This window comes from Petaurus breviceps, unplaced genomic scaffold, assembly GCF_028583685.1.
Source record: "Petaurus breviceps papuanus isolate PSGF00001 unplaced genomic scaffold, PetGlider_PUasm1.0 558, whole genome shotgun sequence".
NCBI classification, from domain to species: Eukaryota; Metazoa; Chordata; class Mammalia; order Diprotodontia; family Petauridae; genus Petaurus; species Petaurus breviceps.
This window is the reverse complement of record NW_027186376.1, coordinates 2,122,830-2,144,973: the sequence shown is the minus strand read 5'-3', so window position 1 is coordinate 2,144,973 and position 22,144 is coordinate 2,122,830. Positions and strand designations below refer to the sequence as shown.

The window sequence follows — 22,144 nt, the reverse complement described above, 5'->3', positions numbered from 1 at the left end:
TTTTAAATAAAATATCAGCAAGGACATTACAGCAATTCATCACCAAGATAATACACTATGATTTATAGTGGGATTTATACCAGGAATGACTCAGTGTTAGGAAAACTATCAGCATAATTGACTACATCAATAGTAAAACCAAGAGAAATCATATGATTATCTCAATAGATGCAGAAAAAAGTATTCGACAAAATACAACACCCATTCCTATTAAAAACACTATAGAGCATAGGAATAAATGGAGTTTACCTTAAAATTGCAAGTAATATTTATCTAAAACCATCAGCAAGCATTATCTGTTATGGAGATAAATTAGAAATCTTCTGAATGCAATCAGGGATAAAGCAAAGATCCCCATTATCACTTCTATTACTCAATATTGTACTAGAAATGTTAGTTATAACAACGAAAGAAGAAAAAGAAATTTAAGGAATTAGAATAGGCAATTAGGAAATAAAACTATATCTCTTTGTAGATAATATGATGGTATACTTAGGGAATCCTAGAGAATCAACTGAAAAACTACAAGAAATAATTAACAACTTTAACAAAGTTTTGAGATACAAATTATATGTTAAAAAAAATCAATATTTCTGCATATTACCAGCAAAGTCCAACAGCAAAGTATAGAACCAGATGCTTCATTTAAAATAACTAAAGAGAGTGACAACACAGACTTCTGGGAACTGAGAAGGCGTAGTAAGCAGCATATAGCTTTGCCTCTCCCATATTCACCTTTAAACAACCACATAATAGCACCCCAGAACAAGTCCTAGGACATCAGAGCCAGTGGAAAGACAAGATGGCTCAGTCATTAGCCTGGGAGACTTGTGGAGGATCAGCAAGAACACCCATCTCACTTGGGTAAAAAGGGAGCCCGTTCTAGAATAGGAAGCATCCCAGCATTATAACAGCAAGACCCATCTCAGCAAAGAATTGGGAGATCCTAAGCCCCACTGTGGTAGAGCAGGCAAACAGAAACACCAGGTCCCTCCACATGACTTAGCATAGCCAGGGGAACCAGCAGACTCCAGCTCCCAGAACCACCACATGCTTCAACATAGCCCTGAGCAAATAGGCATTCTCCAGTGACTGGACCTCCATGTGTTTCAGCATCAGCCCAAGACAAATAGGCATCCTCCAGGGCAGACCTTCACATGCCTCAGTGCAGCCCCAGGGAAACACAGAAAAACCCCACCTGGTCTTAAGACATGCCAAATACCACCACTAAGACCCCAGCTCAGTACCAGGTAAGTTGCCAGACTTTCATAGCCTCCAGCAGAGCCAGCAACCCCCCATACCCCTGCCTCAACACAACACCAGACACAAGGGTCCTGCATGGGTCTCAGGGGAACATCATGGCTGTACCAGGTAAACAGTCAGGGTCTGCAGCCACTGGCACAAGAAACATGAAACAATGCCCCTTCCACCCTGGGTGCAGAGCTCAAATTTAGAAGAAAGGAAAAAGGTCAAAAAAAAGAAAGGATGAGCAAAAAAATTTGACCATAGAAAGTTATTATGTTGATGGGTAAGACCAAGACACTCAAAAGAGAACAACAATGTCAAAACACCTATGGGCAAAATCCCAAACAAAAAAAAAGGAAGTGGTCACAAGCCCAGAAAAATCTCATGGAAGAACTCAAAAAGGAGCTTTAAAATCATGTAAGAGAGGTAAAAGAAAAATTGGAAAAAGAAATGAAAATGATGCAGAAGAATTATGAAAATAAAGAGTCAACAGCTTGGAAAACTGCTTAAAAAGTAGAATTGGTCAAATGGAAAAGGAAATACAAAAATACACTAAAGAAAACAATTCCTTAAAATACAATGGGTAAAATAAAAAAGAAAATACAAAAGCTACTTGAGGAAAACAGCAACTTAAAAGTTAGAAATGGGCAAGTGGAAAATAATGATTCTATGAGACATTTTGACTCAATCAAACAAATTCAAAAGAATGAAAAAATGGGAAAACAACTGACCAAGAAGAGACAATATCAGAATCACTAAGGAAGATCTAGATAGCATCTTTCAAGAAATTATCAAGGAAAACTGCCCTGATGAAGACATTATCAAGAATCAGAGGGCAAAATAGGCATTGAAAGAATCCACTGACCACTTCAGGAAAGAGATCCCAAAATAAAGCCCAAGGAACATTATAGCCAAATTTCAGAACTATCAGATCAAGGAAAAAATATTACATGTTGCCAGAAAAAGACAATTCAAATATTGGAAAGTCACAATCAGGATCAATGTTGAATGATTGGAAGTCATGGAACATGATATTCTGGAGGGTAAAGGAGCTAAGACTAGCAAAATTATGCAGAAATAGATCAAAGGAAAAAAACATAGACCTACAATATATTGCTTACAAATAACATACTTGAAGCAGAGAGGGATACACAGAGTAAATGTAAGGTGCTGGAGCAGAGTTTATTAGGCTTCAGCTAAAGTAAAAATAAATTCAGGGGCAGCAGTCCTGATCTTAGACAAAATAAAAGCAAAAATCAGACCTAATTAAAAGAGACAAGGAAGGAAACTACTTCTTGCTAAAAGGCACCATAGATAATGAAGCAATCAAATTAGGAGAGCAAGGAATAGTCTACATGTCAGATCTATGGGGAGGAGTAGAATTCATGACCAAACAAGAGAAAGAGAGCATTATGAAATGCAGAAAAAATAGTTTCGATCATATTAAATTGAAAAGCTTTTGTACAAACAAAACAATGCAACCAAGATTAGAAGGAAAGCAGAAAGCTGGAAAACAATCTTTACATCAACTGTCTCTGATAAAGGACTTATTTCTCAAATATATAGAGAACTGAGTCAAATTTATGAGAATACAAATCATTCTCCAATTGAGAAATGGTCAAAGTATATAAACAGGCAGTTTTCAGATGAAGAAATTAAAGACATTTATAAACATATGAAGATGTGTTCTAAATCACTTTTGATTAGAGAAATGCAAATTAAAACAGCTCTGACATTCTACCTCACACCAATCAGATTGGCTAATATGACAAAAAAAGAAAGGAAAAGGATAAATGTGGGAAAATTGGGACACTAATACACTGTTGGTGGAATTGAGAACTGATTATAGAGAGCAACTTGGAATCAGGACCAAGGGGTAACCAAACGGTGCATATCCTTTTATCCAGTAAGGCCACTACTAGGTCTGTATCCCAAAGAGATCATAAAAACGGGAAAAGGACCTGTCTGTGCAAAAATATTTATAACAGCTCTATTCATGGTGGCAAAATATTGGAAATTAAGGAGATGCCCATCAACTGGTTAGTGGCTAAACAAGCTGTGGTATATGAATATAATGGAATACTATTGTGTTATATGAAATGGTGAACAGGCACATTTCAGAATAACCTGGAAAAATTTGTGCAAACTGATACAAAGTGAAATGAACAAACCAGGAAACACTGTACACAGTATCAGCAACATTGTGTGATGATTAACTCTGAATGACTCAGTTTTTCTTAGCAATACAATTGTTCCAGGCAAATACAAAGGATGCATGAAGGAAAATGATATCCATATCCAGTTAAAGAACTGATGGACTCTGAATGCAGATCTAAGTATATTTTTTCTCTTCATTCTTTCTCATGTTTTTCTTTTGCTTTTGATCTGTTTCTTCTTCCACAACTTTGATAAATATGGAAATATATTTTACCCAATAGCATGTGTATAAATTATATCCTACTGCCTACACTTTTCAGAAGAGAGGACAGTAGGAGAAAGGGAAGGAGAAAAATTTGGAACTCAAAATCTTGTAAAAATGAATGGTAAAAATTTTCTTGATAAAAAATTGTGGAAAAATCAAATTACTATTTGAAGCAAAAAAATATACATAAAATAACTATGGACAATAGAAAATAATTGAGAGTCTACCTGCCAAGGACAAACCCAGGAACTACATGAACACAATTACAAAATACTTTTTACACAAATAAAATCAGATCTAAATACTTGAAAAAAACTTATTCATGGATAAGTCAAACCAATATAATAAAAATTACAATTCTACTTAAATTAATATATTAATGCAGCGCCATACCACTCAAACTTTCAAAAAAATCATTCTATAGAACTCAAAAAAATAATAACAAAAGTCCTCTGGAAGAACAAAAAGTCAAAGATATCAAAGAATTAATGAAAAAAAATATATGAAGGATCTGGTCTAGCCGTACCAGATCCCTAAACTGTTTTACAAAGCAGTAATCATCAACAGTCTGATACTAGCTAAGAAAAAGAGTGGTAGTGCAGTGGAATAAAACAGAGACACATTACATTACAGCAAATGACCATAGTAACTTAGTATATAATAAACCCAAAAATCTAAGGTTTTGGAACAAAAACTCATTATTTGATAAAAACTACTGGGAAAAGTAGAAAACAAGATGTCACAAACGAGGGTATAGACCAACATCTCCCACCATATACCACAATAAGGTCAAAATAGGTACACGATTTAGGTATAAGGGGCGAAAACATAAGTAAATTAGAAGAGCTAGGAAAAGTCTGTCAAATCTATGGAGAAGGGAAGAATTAGAGCATTACATAATGTAAAGAGATAATTTTGATTATTTTAAGTTTTAAATTCTTGTATAATAAAAATCAATGCAACCAAAATTATAAGGAAAACAGAAAACTGGGGGGGGGAATTTAACAAGTATTTCTGATAAATTTCTCATTTCTCAAATATATAAAGAAATGAGTCATATTTATAAAAATACAAATCATTCCCCAATTAACAAATTGACAAAACATGTGAATAGGCAGTTTTCAGATGAGGAAATCAAAGCTATGTTTAGCCAATTTTAAAATGTTCTAAATCACTACTGATTAGAAAAATGCAAATTAAACAACTCTAAGGCACCACCTTACAACTATCAGATTGACTAATGCAACAGAAAAGGAAAAGGATAAATGTTGGAAAGGACATGGGAAAATTGGGACACTGATGCACTCTTGGGATAGTTGTGAACTTATCCAACCATTCTAGAGAGGCATTTGGAACTATGCCCAAAGACATATAAAACTGTGCATACTGTTTGACCCAGAAATACCACTACTAGATCTGCATTCCAAAGATATTAAAGAAAAAAAGGAGCTATATGTACAAAAATATTTATAACAGCTCCTTTTGTGGTGGCAACAAACTGGAAACTGAAGTGATGCCCATAAATTGAAGAATCACTGAACAAGTTATGGTATATGATTGTGATGGAATATTATCATGCTATAATTTAAAAATAAAATTGAAATTAAAATAATATCTAATACACAAAGTAATTCTTATGGCATATAAATGTTACTATGGAAGTTAATTTAAATATAAAATACCCAATTAACTTTTAACTACAATGATTAATATGGAATCGGATGAAGTTCTAGATAGCATATAATATACATATAAAACTCTTCACAAACAGTAAAGCGTGAATGAGTTGTTATTCAAATTAATCATTTGTTTGGGCTTGGCTCTATATTTAGTGGGAAAGAGGCTGGATTTGTAGTCTGAAGAACAAGTTGTGTGAGCTAGGCTAATAATTAGTGCTATCTAGGTATCAATTTCCTTATCTGTGAATTCAGAAGGTTAGAGTAGATGACTTCACAGGTCTAATTTAAGGCAACAAGGTGGCACAGTGGACAAAATGCTGGACCTGGAGTCAGGAAGGCATCTTCCCAAGTTCATAGCTGGCCTCAGATACTTACTAGCTATGTGACAGTAGATCACTCACTTAATTCTGTTTGCCTCAGTTTCCTCATCTGTAAAATACTCTGGAAAAAGAAATGGCAAGCCACCCCAGTATGCTTTGCCAAGAAAATTCCCTGGTGAGGTCACAAAGAGTAAAACATTACCGAAAAATGACTGACTGTCAGCATTGCTTTGGGGTCTAGCTCTATAATTCTATTATCTTAGATCTTGTGGAAAGCTATATACCATGTAATTTAGAGATACCACATTACTAAAGAACACAATTTAAGAATGAAATCACTTTATGTTCTTTTTATGCAAAAAATACAACTGTAAAACCAACATACCTGAACCAACTTCTTTTTCCTCCTCTTCAATATTGTTTTTGATACTATCATATTCCTCATCAATTGTCTGGTTCCCTCGGATCTGTGACAAAATTCTCCGAGCTTTCTGCGTCTGTCCTTTCTGAATGAGCCATCTTGGGCTTTCCGGTAGAAAGAGAAATCCAAGGAACTGTATTATTGCTGGGATAGCTGAAAGGCCCAACATATACCTACCAAAAAGAAATAGAGCTTTATGACATCTAATGTCATTAGCAAAAAAATCATAAAATAATTATGTTGGTTACACTGAAGAAATTTTCAAATGAATCTAAAATAGATTTATTTTCTGCATGTTATGGGTCTACTACAATATTCTGCCCTATATGAGAGAGGTGTCACTGGGTTCTTCAAGACTATGATTGTACATCACAAGCACTAGGAACTGCTAAAAGATAAATGAAAATCAAGAACAGTTAGCGACTTTTTCTACCATTTGAGTGCCAGCCTTATTTCAGAAAGACTCATAATTAGAAAGACACAATGGTGTCATCTGTACCAGACAAAGTCACAAAGAGCTCAAAGTATAGAAATATGTCCCTGAAACCAATAATATTTAATGCTGTTATATCATTCTGAAAAACAGGTGACAAGTCAAGATGGCAGAGAAACAGAAAGTAGTACAGCCTGGCTCTCCCCTACAACTACTGTACAAAGATCTAGAAAAAAGTGCCAGTCCAAGTTCAAAGGAGAAAATCCAAGAAAACAAATCACAGTGAGTCATTTATCCAAGCCCAGGTCAACACAGAGAGATAGACAAAGAGGCCGGTGGACACGGTGATGGGGCCTAGCTAGGATCACTTCACACCTCGAATCATGCAGGCTAAATGAGGACGTACCTGTAAATGTGTGTGTATGTATCCTTTATAGAAACTGACCAAGTATTAGAGCCCAAAAACCTCCCATGCAACAGTAGAAAAGGAGAAATATTAAACACATAAAAGAGAGAAAGAATAGATCAGTATATTCGGAATGCAAACTAAAACAATGAGAAAACAAGCATTTTAAAGATCCAATTAAACACCATAACAATCTTGAAAATCAAGTGAAGACTAACATAATTGAAAAGGAAACTACTCCCCACACACACAAAATTTTAAAAACTAGGACTTGTTTTTTAAAAAATAAAATAGATGGGATGGCTAGGTGGTGCAGTGAATAGAGCACCGGCTCTGGAGTCAGGAGGACCTGAGTTCAAATCCAGCCTCAGACACTTAATACTTACTAGCCGTGTGCCCTTGAGCAAGTCACTTAACCTCAATTACACTGTCTTCCCCCTCCAAAAAGCAAAAAAAAAAAAGATAAAGAATTACCCAATTTTATTTTTAGAAACTAATAATAATAGCTAACATTTTATGCTAAGTACTTTGGAAATATTATTTCATTTGATACTCACAACAGCCCTGCAAAGTAGGTGCTATTTTATATTATTATTATTCCTAATAATATTATTATTATTATTTCTATTATTTATTCCTATTATTCTAATTCCTATTGGGCAAATTGAGGTTGCCCAAGGTCACACAGCCAGTAAGTATCTGCAGTCAAAGTGAAACTCAAGTCTGCCTGACTCCAGGCCCCCACTCTATCCATTCTGTTACCTCAGTGTCCCTTTAAAAAAAGAGAGATGAGGAGGCTGAGAGCAGCAATCTCATGTATAACTCGGGACTTTCACAGCCTGACCAGCAACCTCAACATCCCCCCACAATGGCATCTACTGTTAAGGATCAGCTGATTTGGAATCTCCTGAAGGAAGGTCCCCCAGAACAAGATCACTGCTGTTGGGGTTGGTGCAGGTGGCATGGCATGTGCCATCAGCATCTTAGTGAAGGATCTGGCTGATGAACTTGCCTTCTTTGATGTAATAGAAGACAAAGTAAAGGGAGGGATGTTGGATCTCCAACATGGCGGCCTTCTCAAAACGCCAAAGCTTGTTTCTGGCAAAGACTAGAGTAACTGCAAATTCAGAACTGATCATTGTTACAGCTGGGGCACGTCAACAGGAGGGAGAAAGTTGTCTTCATTTGGGCCAGCGTAATGTGAATATCTTTAAATTCATCATTCCCAATATTGTTAAATGCAGTCCTAACTGCAAGCTGCTTATTGTTTCCAATCCAGTGGATATTTTGATGTATATGGCCTGGAAGCTAAAGCGGCTTTCCTAAAAACCATGTTATTGGAAGTGGCTGCAATCTGAACTCCATTGCCTAATGGGGAGAGACTTGGTGTCCATTCTTCACGTTGTCATGGATGGGTCCTTGGGGAACATGAAGACTCCAGTGTTCCTGTGTGGAGTGGTGTGAATCTTGCCAGTGTGTCTCTAAGAGTCTTCATGCTCAATCAGGAACTGATGCTGGTTCAAAGAATTGGAAAGATGTTCATAAACAGTTGGTTGAAAGTGCTTATGAGGCGGTCAAGCTGAAGGGCTCCACGTCCTGCGCCATTGGCTTGTCCATGGCAGATCTGTCAGAAAGCATTATGAAGAATCTTGGGAGAGTGCATCCAATTTCCACCGTGATTAAGGGCCTATATGGCATTGATGAGGATGTCTTCCTTAGTGTCCCATGTATCTTGGGGCAGAATGGCATTTCAGATGTGGTGAATGTAAACCTGAATCCAGAGAAGGAAAGCCATTTAAAGAAGAGAGCAGATACTCTTTGGGAAATCCAGAAGGAGCTGCAATTTCAAAGTCTTTTAATGTGCTGCCATCAAAAGAACATGACAGTGGTTAAGGGATTACCTATGACACGCTTTTCAGATAGGTCAAATTCTTCCTCTGATTAGTGATTGAACTACAGAAATGTAAATCCTGTGAACACACTCTAGTCTCTGCTTAAAGTTAGAAATGGGGAATAGTACAGTGTGGCTATTGGTTAAACCCCGTTGTTGTTTGCATGTGATGCTGGATATGACTTAAATAGTCTTAGTAGTTACTGTCAAACAGAGCCAGTACCCCACAGTACCCCACCACGTACTGCCTTGTATGTAGGTACTATAAGTTCCTGTAGGTCCAGAAGACAACACTTCTGGCTACAAAATACCATACAGTAGTAATTCTTTATTGATGCATTGCCTTTGTGCCCCCTTTCATTAGGGCTCTACAGCATGGCCCCATGTATCACATTTCCAGAGGACCTGATTTTGTCTACATATATATATATATATAAACAGTTGTGAATTTCCATATTACATAAAAAATATCTGTATATGTACAATGATGCAATCAATTCCTCAAGTGTCATACTAACCCTAAACACTGAATAAACAACAAATAACTGATTAAAAAGAGGGAGAGGAAAATTCAATTGTAAGTATCAAAAATGAAAGAGGCAAATTCCAAGAAAATGAAAAATATTTTTGAAGAAAAAAAAAAGAGATAAATCATTAGCCAACTTGGTTTAAAAAAAAAAAGGAAAGCCAAATTACCAACATCAAAATGAATAAAAGTGAATATATGGCCAGTGAAGAATTTTAAAAGTTATCAAACATTATTTAACTTAATTATAAGCAAATAAAAGTTATAATATGAATTAAATGAATTAATGTTGATAAAATATACATTGTTCATATTAATAAAAAGCCCAGTCTCAGAAAAAGAAATTGAACAAGCTATGAAACAATGCCCAAAGAAAGAACTTCATCCAAATAAGCAAATTCTATGACATATTTAAAGAACAATCCATTCCAATATTAAATAAACTATTTGAAAAATGGGAAAAAGGAGTGACTCTACCAAACTCCTTCTATGATATAAATCTGGACTTAATGCCTAAACTAGAAAGAGTTAGAAAAGAGAGGGAAAATTATGGACCAATATCCATAGTGAATATTGATATAAAAATTTTAAATAAAGTGAACATCATGAAAAGAATACACTGTAACTAGGTCAAAATTATACCAAGAATGAAGAGGAGGTTCAACATCAGGAAAACCATAAACATAATTGACCATATTAGATATAATAAAACAAAAAATATCATATAATTATATCAAGAAATTCAGGGAAAAGTTTTTTTAACAAGATATAACATCCAATGATGTTTAAAAAACTAGAAATCATAGGAATAAATAAATCTTTTCTTAATATAAGGAGAAGCTATCTAAAATTGAAAGCCAGCATTATCTATATCATAAACGAACAAATATTTTCAATATCAGGAGTAAAGCAAAAGTTTGCTTCTTATCACCACTACTATTCCATATCATACTACAAAGTCTAGCTACAGCAAAAAGATAAGAAAAATTGAAGGAATAAGCATAGGAATAAAGGAATCAAAATTATCACTTTCTTTCAGATGATATGATGGTTTACTTAAATTGACCTAGAATAAACAAAAAAAATTGAAAGAATGAACAACTTCAGCAAAGTTTCAGGATATAAAATAAACTCACAGAAATCAACATTTCAATATATTACCAACAAAGTTCAGTAGGGAGAAAAAGAGAAACTCCACTTAAAATAACTATATAATATAAAGTGTTAGGGAGTTTACTTGCCAGGACATACACAGGAAGCATATGAGCACAATTACAAAGCATTCTTTATGCAAATAAAAATGGATGTAAATAATTGGAGAAATATTAATTGCAATAATGATGTAATAAAACAATAAAATTACCTAAATTAATTTACTTATTTAGTGTCATACCAATCAAACTAACATAGTATTACTTTATAGAGACAGAAAAATATAACATATCCAAAGAGAAAAAAGATCAAGATTATCAAAAGTAACTGTGGGGGGAAGATAGGAAGGAAAGGGACCTAGCAAAATCAGATCTTAAATAATACTCTGAAAAAATAGTCATCAAAATAATTTGGTATGGATTCATAAAAATGCAATCAATCAATGGAACAGACTAGGTATACAATATAAACAATTAGAGTATCCTAATGTTTGATAAAACCAAAGATCCCAAGAATGGACTACTCCATCAAAATTGCTAGGAAAACTGGAATGAATTCTGGAAGAAACAAGGTATTAATCAGCATTTCATGCCCTATACCAAGATAAGCTGTAAATCAGTGTAAGACTTCAACATAAAGTTTGAAATCATAAACAAATCATTTCTGGATAGGAGAACAACTCATGAACAAAAATGGTAAGGAACATAGAAGGTAAAATGGACAATCGATTACACAAAATTAGTTTTGGAACAAATAAACTCAATGTTGTATCTTATTGGGCCCAACCACATGCTTCAAGGCCCAAAATCTGGAGAAGCAGGTTAACCACCATTAAAAAAGAATCTTTCCAGTAAGATTTTCTAATAAAGGTCCCATTTCTAAGAAATACAGGGTACTAATTGTAACTTCTAAGTACAAGTAGCATTCTCCAATTGATAAATAGACAAAGGAAATAAAAGGACAGTTTTCAGAGGAAGAAATTCAAGTTTACCTAATACCTAGCATATGATAAAAATGCTCCAAATTATTAATCCAGAAATGCAAATTAGAGAAACCTGCTAAAACTCATTGCAAAACTGACATGAAGAAAAGAAAATGACAAATGGTGGAGAGGCTGTGTAAAAACAGGTACTTCAGGTTGAACTGTGAACTGGAGTAGTTATTCTGGATAAAAAAATTGATACTATGCCCCAAGGTAACCTAGACTATTAAATTTATACTCTTATGAGATCAAAGGAAAGTGAAAAGGATCAATATGTACACAAATATTTATAACAGCACTTTTTGAGATGACAAAGAGATGGAAAGCAAGGAAGCACCCACCAATTGGAAAAAAGCTATGCAAATTATGGAATATGAATGTAATGGAATACTCTTGTGCTATAAGAAATAATGAAGGAGACAGTTTCAAAGGAGCTTTGGAAGAATTGTATAAACTGACACAGAGTAAAGTGAAAACAATGACGAGAGTATTTTATACAATAATAATATCATAAAGTGTTAAAGACTTAATTACCTTGTTTGATGTAATTACCAAATATAATCCCAGAGGATTCATGATGAAACATATATTGACAGAGAAATGACAGATACAGGTTACAAATTGAGACTGTCCCTTTCCAAAAGTGTTTGCTTTTGACTCCTCCCTCCTCCATTCTGTCGTCCCTTCTATCATCCCCCTTCTTACTCCCTTCCCTCTTACGTTAGGGTAAGATACCCTACTGTAGGGTAAGATATCCAATTGAGCGTGTATGTTAAGGTTTACTCATTTCCTTTCACCTCCTTGCTCTTCCTCTCCATTGTAACCGCTTTCTCTTGCTGCTTTTATGTAAGATAATTTACCCTATTCTGTCTCTTGTTTTCTCCTTCTTCCAATATATTCGTCTCTCACCTCTTAATTTTATTTTATGGATATCATCCCTTCATATTTAACTCACTCTGTGCCCTCTATATATACATATACTTACATATACACACAGGGACATAGATACACACCTATAAATACATATATGTATATATACACATATATATACATGTATATATACACATACACTTACATAACATACACACACTCATATTCCCTTCAACTATTCTAATAATGAGAAAAGTCTCATGAGTTACAAATATCATCTTTCCATGTAGGAACATAAACAGTTCAACTTTAATAAGTTCTTTATGATTTCTCTTTCCTGTTTACCTTTTCATATTTCTCTTGATTCTTGTATTTGATAGTCAAATTTTCTGTTCAGCTCTGGTCTTTTCATCAAAATTGCTTAAAAGTCCTCTATTTCACCGAATATTCATATTTTCCCCTGAAGTATTATACTCAATTTTGCTGGGTAAGTAATTCTTAGTTTTAATCCTAACTCCTTTGATCTCTGGAATATTATAGTCCAAGCCCCTTAAGGTAAAAGCTGCTAGGTCTTGTGTTATCCTGATTGTGTTTCCACAATACTCAAATTGTTTCTTCCTGACTGCTTGTAATATTTTCTGCTTGACTTAGAAACTCTGGAATTTGGCTATAATATTCCTAGGAGTTTTCTTTTTTCAAGAGGTAATTGGTAGATTCTTTCAATTTCTATTTTATCCTCTGGTTCTAGAATATCATGGAAGTTTTCCTTGATAATTTCTTGAGGAACGATATCTAGGCTCTTTTTATGATCATGGCTTTCAGGTAGTCCAATAATTTTTAAATTCTCTCTCCTGGATATTCCAATATGATTGCCTTCTATTGTCTATATTGTCTTCTATTTTTTCATTCTTTTGGATCTGTTTTATAATATCTTGATTTCTCATAAAGTCATTAACTTCCATTTACTCCATTCTAATTTTGAAGGAATTATTTTCTGCAGTGAGTTTTTGAGCTTCCTTTTCCATCTGGCCAGTTTTTCTTTTTAAGGCATTCTTCTCCTCATTGGCTTTTTGGACCTCTTTTGCCATTTGAGTTAGTCCAGTTTTAAGGTGTTATTTTCTTTAGTATTTTGGGGGGTTTCCTTTAGTAAACTGTTGACTTGTTTTTCATGATTTTCTTGCATCACTCTCATTTCTCTTCCCAATTTTTCCTCTACTTCTCTTACTTGATTTTCAAAATCCTTTTTGAGCTCCTCCATGGCCTACAACCAATTCATATTTTTCTTGGAGGTTTTTGATGCAGGAGTTTTTACTTTGTCGTCTTCTTCTGGTTCTATATTTTGATCTTCTTTATCACCACAGAAGGATTCTATAATCTGATTTCTTTTCTTCTGTTTGTTTCATTTTCCCAGTCAATTGCTTGACTTTTGAGCTCTTTACCATGGTAGAACTCTGCTTCCAGAGTGGAGAGTACTGTGTCCCAAATTTCTGGGGTTTTGCACAGCTGTTGTCAGATCTATTTCTAGGCACCTGCCTCAGAACTGTGAGGAGGGCTCCTTCTCCACAGCTGCCACAAGCTCTGTCACACCAGTGTTCCTCCTCACCCAGGACTGCCACCCAAGACTGCAACCCAGATCCAAGCAGGGCAAAGCAAGAGAAACCTGTTACTGTGCACAATATTCTCCTAGTTCTGCTCCCCTCACTCAGCATCAGTTTACATAAGTCTTTCTATGTTTCTCTGAAATCCACCTGTTCATCATTTCTTATAGCATAACAGTATTCAATTACATTCATATACCATGACTTGATGGGTATATCCTTGATTTCCAGTTCCTAGACATCACAAAAAGAGCTGCTATAAATATTTTAGTACATGTGAGTCTTTTTTCCATTCTCATGATCTCTTTGGGATACAGCCACAGAATTGGTATTACTGGATAAAAGGGTGTGCACATTTTAATAGCCCTTTGGGCATAGTTCCAAATTGGTCTCCAGAATTCCACCAACAATGAATTAGTGTTCCAACATTCCCACATCCTCTCCAACATTTATCATTTCTCTGTTTTTCTCTGTTAGGGAATCTGAGAGGTGTTATTTGGTACCTCAAAGTTGTTTTTATTTCCATCTCTCTAATCAATAGCGATTTAGAACATTTTTTCATATGAATCTAGATAGATTTAATTTCTTTCTCTTAAAACTGTCTGTTCATATCCTTTGACCATTTATGAATTGGGGAATGTCTTTTATTCTTGTAAATTTGACTCAGTTCTTTATATATGTTAGAAATGAGGCCTTTATCAGAGACACTAGCTGAACAAATTGTTTCCCAGATTTCTGCTTCCCTTCTAATCTTGATTGCATTAGCTTTGTCTATGCAAAAAACTTTTTAATTTAATATAATCAAATTATAGACCAATTTCCCTAATGAATATAGATGCAAAAAATTTTAAACAAAATATTAGCAAAAGGATCACAGCAACTTATCATGAGAATAATAAACTTTGATGAGGTGTGATTTATACCAGGAATGGAGAGCTGGTTCAACATTAGGAAAAAATATCAGCATAATTGATCATATCAATAACAAAACTAACAGATACCATACTACTATCTCAATAGATGCAGAAAGTTTTTTTTGACAAAATACAACAACACACATTCCCACTAAAATCACTTGAGAGTCTAAGAATAAGTGGGGTCTTTCTTAAAATAAGTAGCATGTACCTAAAACCATCAACAAGCATTATATATAATGGGGATAAATTAGAAGCATTTCCAATAAGATCTAGGCTGTAACAAGTATATCCAATATCACCACTGTTATTCAATATGATATAGAAATATTACAGAAATATTAGCTTTAGCAATCGCAAAAGAAAAGAAATTGAAGGAACTAGAATTGGCAAAGAAGAAACAAAGCTATCACTCTTTTCAGATGACATGATAGTATACTTGGAGAATCCTAGAGAATCAAGTAAAAAAACTATTTGAAATAATAAACAACTTTAGCAAAGTCGCAAGATATAAAGTAAACCCACATAAATCACTGGCATTTCTATATATTACTAATGAAGCCCAACAGCAAGAGACAGAAAGAGAAATTCCACTTAAAGTTACTGTACACATTATAAAATATTTGGGAGTCTACCTGCCAAAACAAATTACCAAAAAACATTTTGATAGGGCTAGAAAAAACAATGTCAAAATTCATCTGGAAGAACAAAAGGATCAGAATATCAAGTGGATTAATGAAAGGAAGTGCTAGAGAAGGTGGCCTGGGAATACCAGATCTTAAATTGTATTGTAAAGCAGTAACTACCAAAACTACTTGGTACTGGCTAAGAATCAGATGGGTAGATCAGCAAATAGCTTAGGTACATAAGACACAGCAGTGAATAATTACAGTAATCTACTATTTGATATACCCAAAGACTTCAGCTTCTAGGATGAGAACACACTATTTCACAAAAAACAGGGAAATTGGAAGATAATATGACAGAAATTGGGCATAGACCAACACCTGACACTATATACCAAAATAAAGTCCAAATGGGTACATGATTTAGATATAAAGACTGATACCATAAGCAAATTAGGAGAACAAGAACTAGTTTATCTGTCATATTTATGGAGAATGGAGGGATTTATGACCAAACAGGAGATAGAAAACATTATGAAATGCAAAATGGATAATTTTGATTACATTAAATTGAAAAGTTTTTGCACAAACCAAGCCAATGCAACAAAGATCAGGAAAGAAGCAGAAAATTGGGAAAGAATTTTTATAACCAATCTCAGATAAAAGCCTCATTTCTTTTTTTTCTTTTTGGAGGGCAATTGGGGTTAAGTAACTTGCCCAAGGTTACACAGCTAGTTTTTTGTGTGTGTGGGTGTTAAGTGTCTGAGGCCAGAACCGAACTCAGGTCCTCCTGACTCCAGGGCTGGCACTTTACTCACTGCACCACCTAGTCGCCCCAAAAGCCTCATTTCTAAAATATAGAGAGAACTGAGTCAAATTTATAAGAATAGAAGTCATTCCCCAGTTGATAAATAGAACGATACGAACTATTTTTCAGAGGAAGAAATCAAAGCTATCTATAGTTATATGAAAAAATGCTCTAAATCACTATTGATTAGAGAAATGCAAATCAAAACAATTCTGACATAACACATCACACCTATCAGATTGACTAATGTAACAAAACAAGAAAATAATTTATATGTTAGAGAAGATGTGGGGAAGTTAAAACACTAAGGCACGGTGGAGTTGTGAACTCATCCAACCATTCTGGAGAGTAATTTGGACCTATACCAAAAGGGCTATAAAATGTGCATACCCTTTGACCCAGCAATACCATTTCTATGGCTGTATCCTGGAGGCCATAAAAATGGGAAAAATATCCACATGTACAAAAATATTTATAGCAGTTCTTTTTGTAGTGGTCAAGAACTGGAAATTGAGGGGATGCCCATCAATTAAAGCATGGCTGAACAAGTTTTGGTATAAGAATGTAGTGGAATACTATTGTGCTATAAGAAATGATAAACAGGTGGACTTCAGAAAAACCTGGACTTACATGAACTGCTGCTGAGTGAAAAACCAGGAGAACACTGTACACAGAAACAGTCATGGTGTGCAATGACTGGCTTTGATAGACTTAGCTCTTCTCAGCAATACAAGAATCTAAAACAATTCCAAAAGATTCATGATAGTAAATGCCCTCCACATCTACAGAATGAACTATGGAATCTGAATACAAATCAAAGCATATGATTTGTTCTCTTTTTTATTTGTTTTGTTTTGGGTTTTTTCTTTCTCATGGTTCCCCCCATTCATTCTAATTCATCTATACAACATGAATAATGTTAAAATATGTTTAATAGGAATGTATATATAGAGCCTATATTGGATTGTACACAGTCTTGGGGAAGTGGCAGGGGAGGAAGGTAGAGAAAATTTAAAAGTGGTGGAACTGAATGCTGAAACTAAAAATATATTAATTTTTTTAAAAGATGAGGTAAAAAAACTTTAAAAGAAAAAATAGGATGGACTGAAAGACACAGTAATCATATCTGTGAAGGTAATGATATGAACTCACCATTAAACCGAAGCAGAAGATTTAATCAGAGAAGACTAAAAACTATAATCTGAAAATACATTGTTTACAAGAAATACATTTGAAGTAGAAAAATATCCATAGAGTAAAGGTAAAAGGCTGGAGCAGAATATATTATAATTCAGATGAAGTAAAAATAGGAAGAGTGGCAATCATGATCATAGACAAAGCAAAAACAGAGCTAATTAAAAGATATGTGGAAGGAAACTACATCTTGTTAAAAGGTATCATAGACAATTAAGTAACATCAACACTAAATATAAATTCACCAAATGGTTTTAGCATCCACATTCATAGAGCAGAAATTAAAAGAGGAAGAAATAGACAGCAAAACTATACTAGTAGGGGACCTCAACCTTCCCCTCTCAAAATCAGATAAACCTAACCATAAAATGAACAAGAAAGAAATTAAGGAGGTAAATAGAATTTTAGAAAAGTTAGACATGTTAAGCCTTTAGAGAAAACTGAATGGGAATAGAAAGGAATATACCTTTTTCTTAGCAGTACGTCGCCTAGAGAAAAATTGACCATGCACTAGAGCATAAAAACCTCACAATACAATGCAAAAAGGCAGAAGTATTAAATGCATCCCTTTCAGATCATGATACAATAAAAATTGTATGTAATAAAGGGCAATAAAAAGATAGAATTATTTGGAAACTAAATAATCTAATCCTAAAGAACAAGTGGGTCAAACAACAAATCATATAAACAAACAATAGCTTCATCCAAGATAATGACAATAATGAAACAACATACCAATTATGGGATGCAGCAAAAGTGGTTCTTAGGGGAAGTTTTCTATCTCTGAATGCTTATATGAATAAAATAGAGAAAGAGGAGATCAATGAATTGGGCATGCAACTGAAAAAGTTAGAAAAAGAGAAAATTTAAAATCCCCTATTAAATACCGAATTCAAAATTCTGAAAATCAAAGGAGAAATTAAGAAAATTGAAATTAAAAAAACTATTGAACTAATGAATAAAAACTAAGAGCTGATTTTATTTAAAAACCAATAAAATAGATAGACCTTTATCTAATTTGATTTAAACCAAATTACTAGTATCAGAAATGAAATGGGTGAATTCACCACTAATGAAGAGGAAATCAAAACAATAATTATGAGCTGTTTTGCCCAACTGTATGCCAATAAACTTAACAATCTTAGTAAAATGGATGAATATTTACAAAAAATATAAATTGAGCAGATTAACAAAAGAAGAACTAAAATACTTAACCCATTTTCAAAAAAAGAAATTGAATAAGTCCCTAGGAAAAAATCTCTAGGGCCTGATGGATTTATAAGTGAATTCTACCAAATATTTAAAAGAACAACTAATTCCAATACTATGTAAAATATTTAGAAAAATAAGTAAAGGAGACCTAAGAAATTCTTTTCTTTGATACTAATAAAGTGCTTATACCTAGAGTTGAAACATAGAAAGATTATAGACCAATTTCCCTAATGAATATTGATGCAAAAAAATTTAAATAACATATTAGTAAAGAGATTACAGTAACTTATCACAAGGATAATACACTATGGCCATGTAGGACTTATGCCAGGAATGGAGGGCTGGTTTAATATTGGGAAAACTGTGAGCGCAATTGACTAGTATCGATAATATCGATATCGACCAATATCGATAACAACTGACGTATCAATAATAAAACTAACTGAAATCACATGATTATCTCAATAAATGCAGAGAGAGCCTTTGACAAAATATAATACCCATTCCTATTAAAAACACTTGAGAGCATAGGAACAAATGGAGTCTTCCTTAAAATGATATCTATCTATCTAAAATCATCAGCAAGCATTATATGTAATGGGGATAAGTCAGAAACAGTTCCAATAAGATCAGGGATGAAACAAGGATGTCCATTATCCCCAGCGTTATTCAACATTGTACTAAAAATGTTAGCTTCACTCCTCCTCCTCCTCCTCCTCCCCCCCCACCCTGCTCCTCCTCCTGCCACTGCTGCTTCTTCCTCTGTTCCCTTGGAGTGGACCATCCTGGTGCTTCTTTTGTGAAGCCCAAGCCAACAAAAAGCTGAAGGAAGGAGTCAAGACTGAAAACAAGGACCACGTTCATTTGAAGGTAGCTGGGCAAGATGACTCAGTGGTGCAATTTAATATTAAGAAGCACACACCACTTAGTAAATTAATGAAGCCTATTGTGATTGACAAGGTTTGTCAATCAGGCAGATGAGATTTCTATTTGATGGGCAACCAATCAATTGGTTGCAGACGCACCTGCACAGCTGGAAATGGAGGATGAAGATACAATTGATGTATTCCAGCAGCAGACAGGAGGCGCTTACTAAAAAGAGAATCTACAACTCCAGAGCTGTAGTCCCAAGGAAAACAATACATTCACAATAGAAAACCAAGATTTGGTTCATCCACATCCTGACTACTGCAGTTTAGTTTTCTCTCTTCTTTGATTCCCTTCCCCATTCCTTTACTGTACATAAAGTAACTGATGTATGTGCACAGGCTTAATGAGTATTTTTTTTAACTAAATGGCTGATGGTATGTTTTGATCAACATCAAATGGAGATGGGAAGGGGAAAAAACAAACTGGTTCTGTGAAAACATCCCTTTTCTCCATTAGTGGCATGCTCATTCAACTTTTATCTTTATATTCCAATAAGTTATTTTGCTCTCACTGTTTAACAACAACCAAAAAAACACAAAAAAATATCCTTGCATACCTTGTTTGATTGGATAATTTCAATGTTTTTCTTTTACCATTGTAAAATCAAGGATGATTTTACAACTTTTTTGTATGTAGCTGTTATGTATAGGGCAATCTCTGTCTCTCATTAGGGATAAATTACTATAAAGAAATTGATCCTTGGGGCCACTAGGTGGTGCAGTGAATAGAGCACCAGCCCTGGAGTCAGGAGGACCTGAGATCAAATCTGGCCTCAGCCACTTAACACAAAAAACTAACCATGTGACCTTGGACAAGTCACTTAACCCCAATTGCCCACCAAAAAAGAGGCAAAAAATAAAAAAGAAATTGATCCTAGACAGTTTTCCCTTCAAGTCAAAATTTTGTTGTTTAAATAAACTTGTTTAAAATTTAAAAAACAAAGGTTAGCTTTAGAAATAAGAAAAAAATTAAAGAATTAGAATACACAAAGAAGGCTCTTTTTGCAGATTATATGATGGTATACTTAGAGGATCCTAGAGAATAAACTAAAAAACTATTGGAAATAATAAACAACTTCAGCAAAGTTGCAAGATATGAGATAAATTCACATGATATAGGTATTTCTATTTATCACTACCAAAATCCAGCAGCAAGAGTTAGAAAGAGAAATTCCATTTAAATTTCTATAGACAATATAAAATATTTGGGAATCTACCTGCTAAGACAAACTCAGGAACTATATGAACACAATTAAAAAAAACAGAAATAAAGTCAGATCTGAACAATTGGAAAAATATCAGATCTAAATAATTGGAAAAATGTTCACGAGTTCACTGAGCTAATATAAAAAAATGACAATTCTTCCTAAATTAATGTACATATTCAGTGCCATACCAATCAAACTACCAAAAATTTATTTTATAGAGCTAGAAAAAATAACAAAATTCAGCCAGAAGAACAAAAGGTCCAGAATGTCAATGGAATTAATGAAAAGAAATGCAAGGGAAGGTAGCTAGTTGTACCAGATCTAAAACTGAGAATGAAGGACAAACAGGAACAAAAACGGAACTGCATTATAAACCAGCAATCATCAAAACTACTTAGCATTGGGGGAGGCTAGGTGGTGCAGTGAATAGAGCACCAGCACTGGAGTCAAGAGGATCTGAGTTCAAATCCAGTCTCAGACACAACACAAAACTAGCCGTGTGACCTTGGGCAAGTCACTTAACCCCAACTGCCCCTCCAAAAAGAAAAAAAAAAAGACAAACTACTTAGTATTGGCTAAGAAATAGAGCAGTGGAATTGTGGAGTGGATTAAGTACACAAAACACAGTCAATGACTATACAAATGACTACTGTTCGATAAGCCCAAAGACTTATGGGATAAGAACTCCCTATTTGACAAAAACTGCTAGGAAAACTTGAAAATAGTATGGCAGAAACTAGGCATAGGTCAACATCTTATACCATATACCAACATAAGATCAAAATGTGTTATCAATTATATATGTGAAATCATGAAAAACAAATATCAATATTAGCTATGTTGAACAAAAGGAAGAAAATAAATAAAATAAAAAACATGCTTCAATTAGCATTCAGACATGAACAGTTCTTTCACTGGAGGTGGATAGCATTTTTCATCATAAATCCTTTGGAACTGTTTTGTGTTATTGTATTGATCAGACTAGCTAAGTCATTCAGAGTTGATCAACTTACTATATTGCTCTTACTATATACAATATTCTCCTGGTTCTGCTCACTTCACTTCGCATCAGTTGATGTGTCTCCAGGGTTTTCTGAAAGAATCTTATTTGTCATATCACCACTGTTATTCAATATGGTACTAGAAATGTTAGCTTTAGCAATAAGAGAAGAAAAAGAAATTGAAAGAATTAGAATAGGCCAAGAAGAAACAAAGCTATCACTCTTTTCAGATGATATGATAGTATATGTAGAGAATCCTAGAGAATCAAGTAAAAACTACTTGAAATGATTAACAACTTTAGCAATG

At 34.2% G+C, this 22,144-nt stretch overlaps 1 protein-coding gene across 4 annotated transcripts in view; it reads right to left on the bottom strand.

Annotated features, from left to right (window-relative positions):
* SLC2A13 (solute carrier family 2 member 13) overlaps window positions 1–22,144 on the bottom strand; it is a 215,003-nt gene that overhangs the window by 152,160 nt on the left and 40,699 nt on the right. For all 4 annotated transcript variants that reach the window (XM_069102895.1, XM_069102893.1, XM_069102894.1 and 1 more), the window contains exon 3: window positions 6,052–6,260. In XM_069102895.1, coding sequence (XP_068958996.1) covers window positions 6,052–6,260 — 209 coding nt within the window. The remainder of the gene's footprint in view (window positions 1–6,051; window positions 6,261–22,144) is intronic.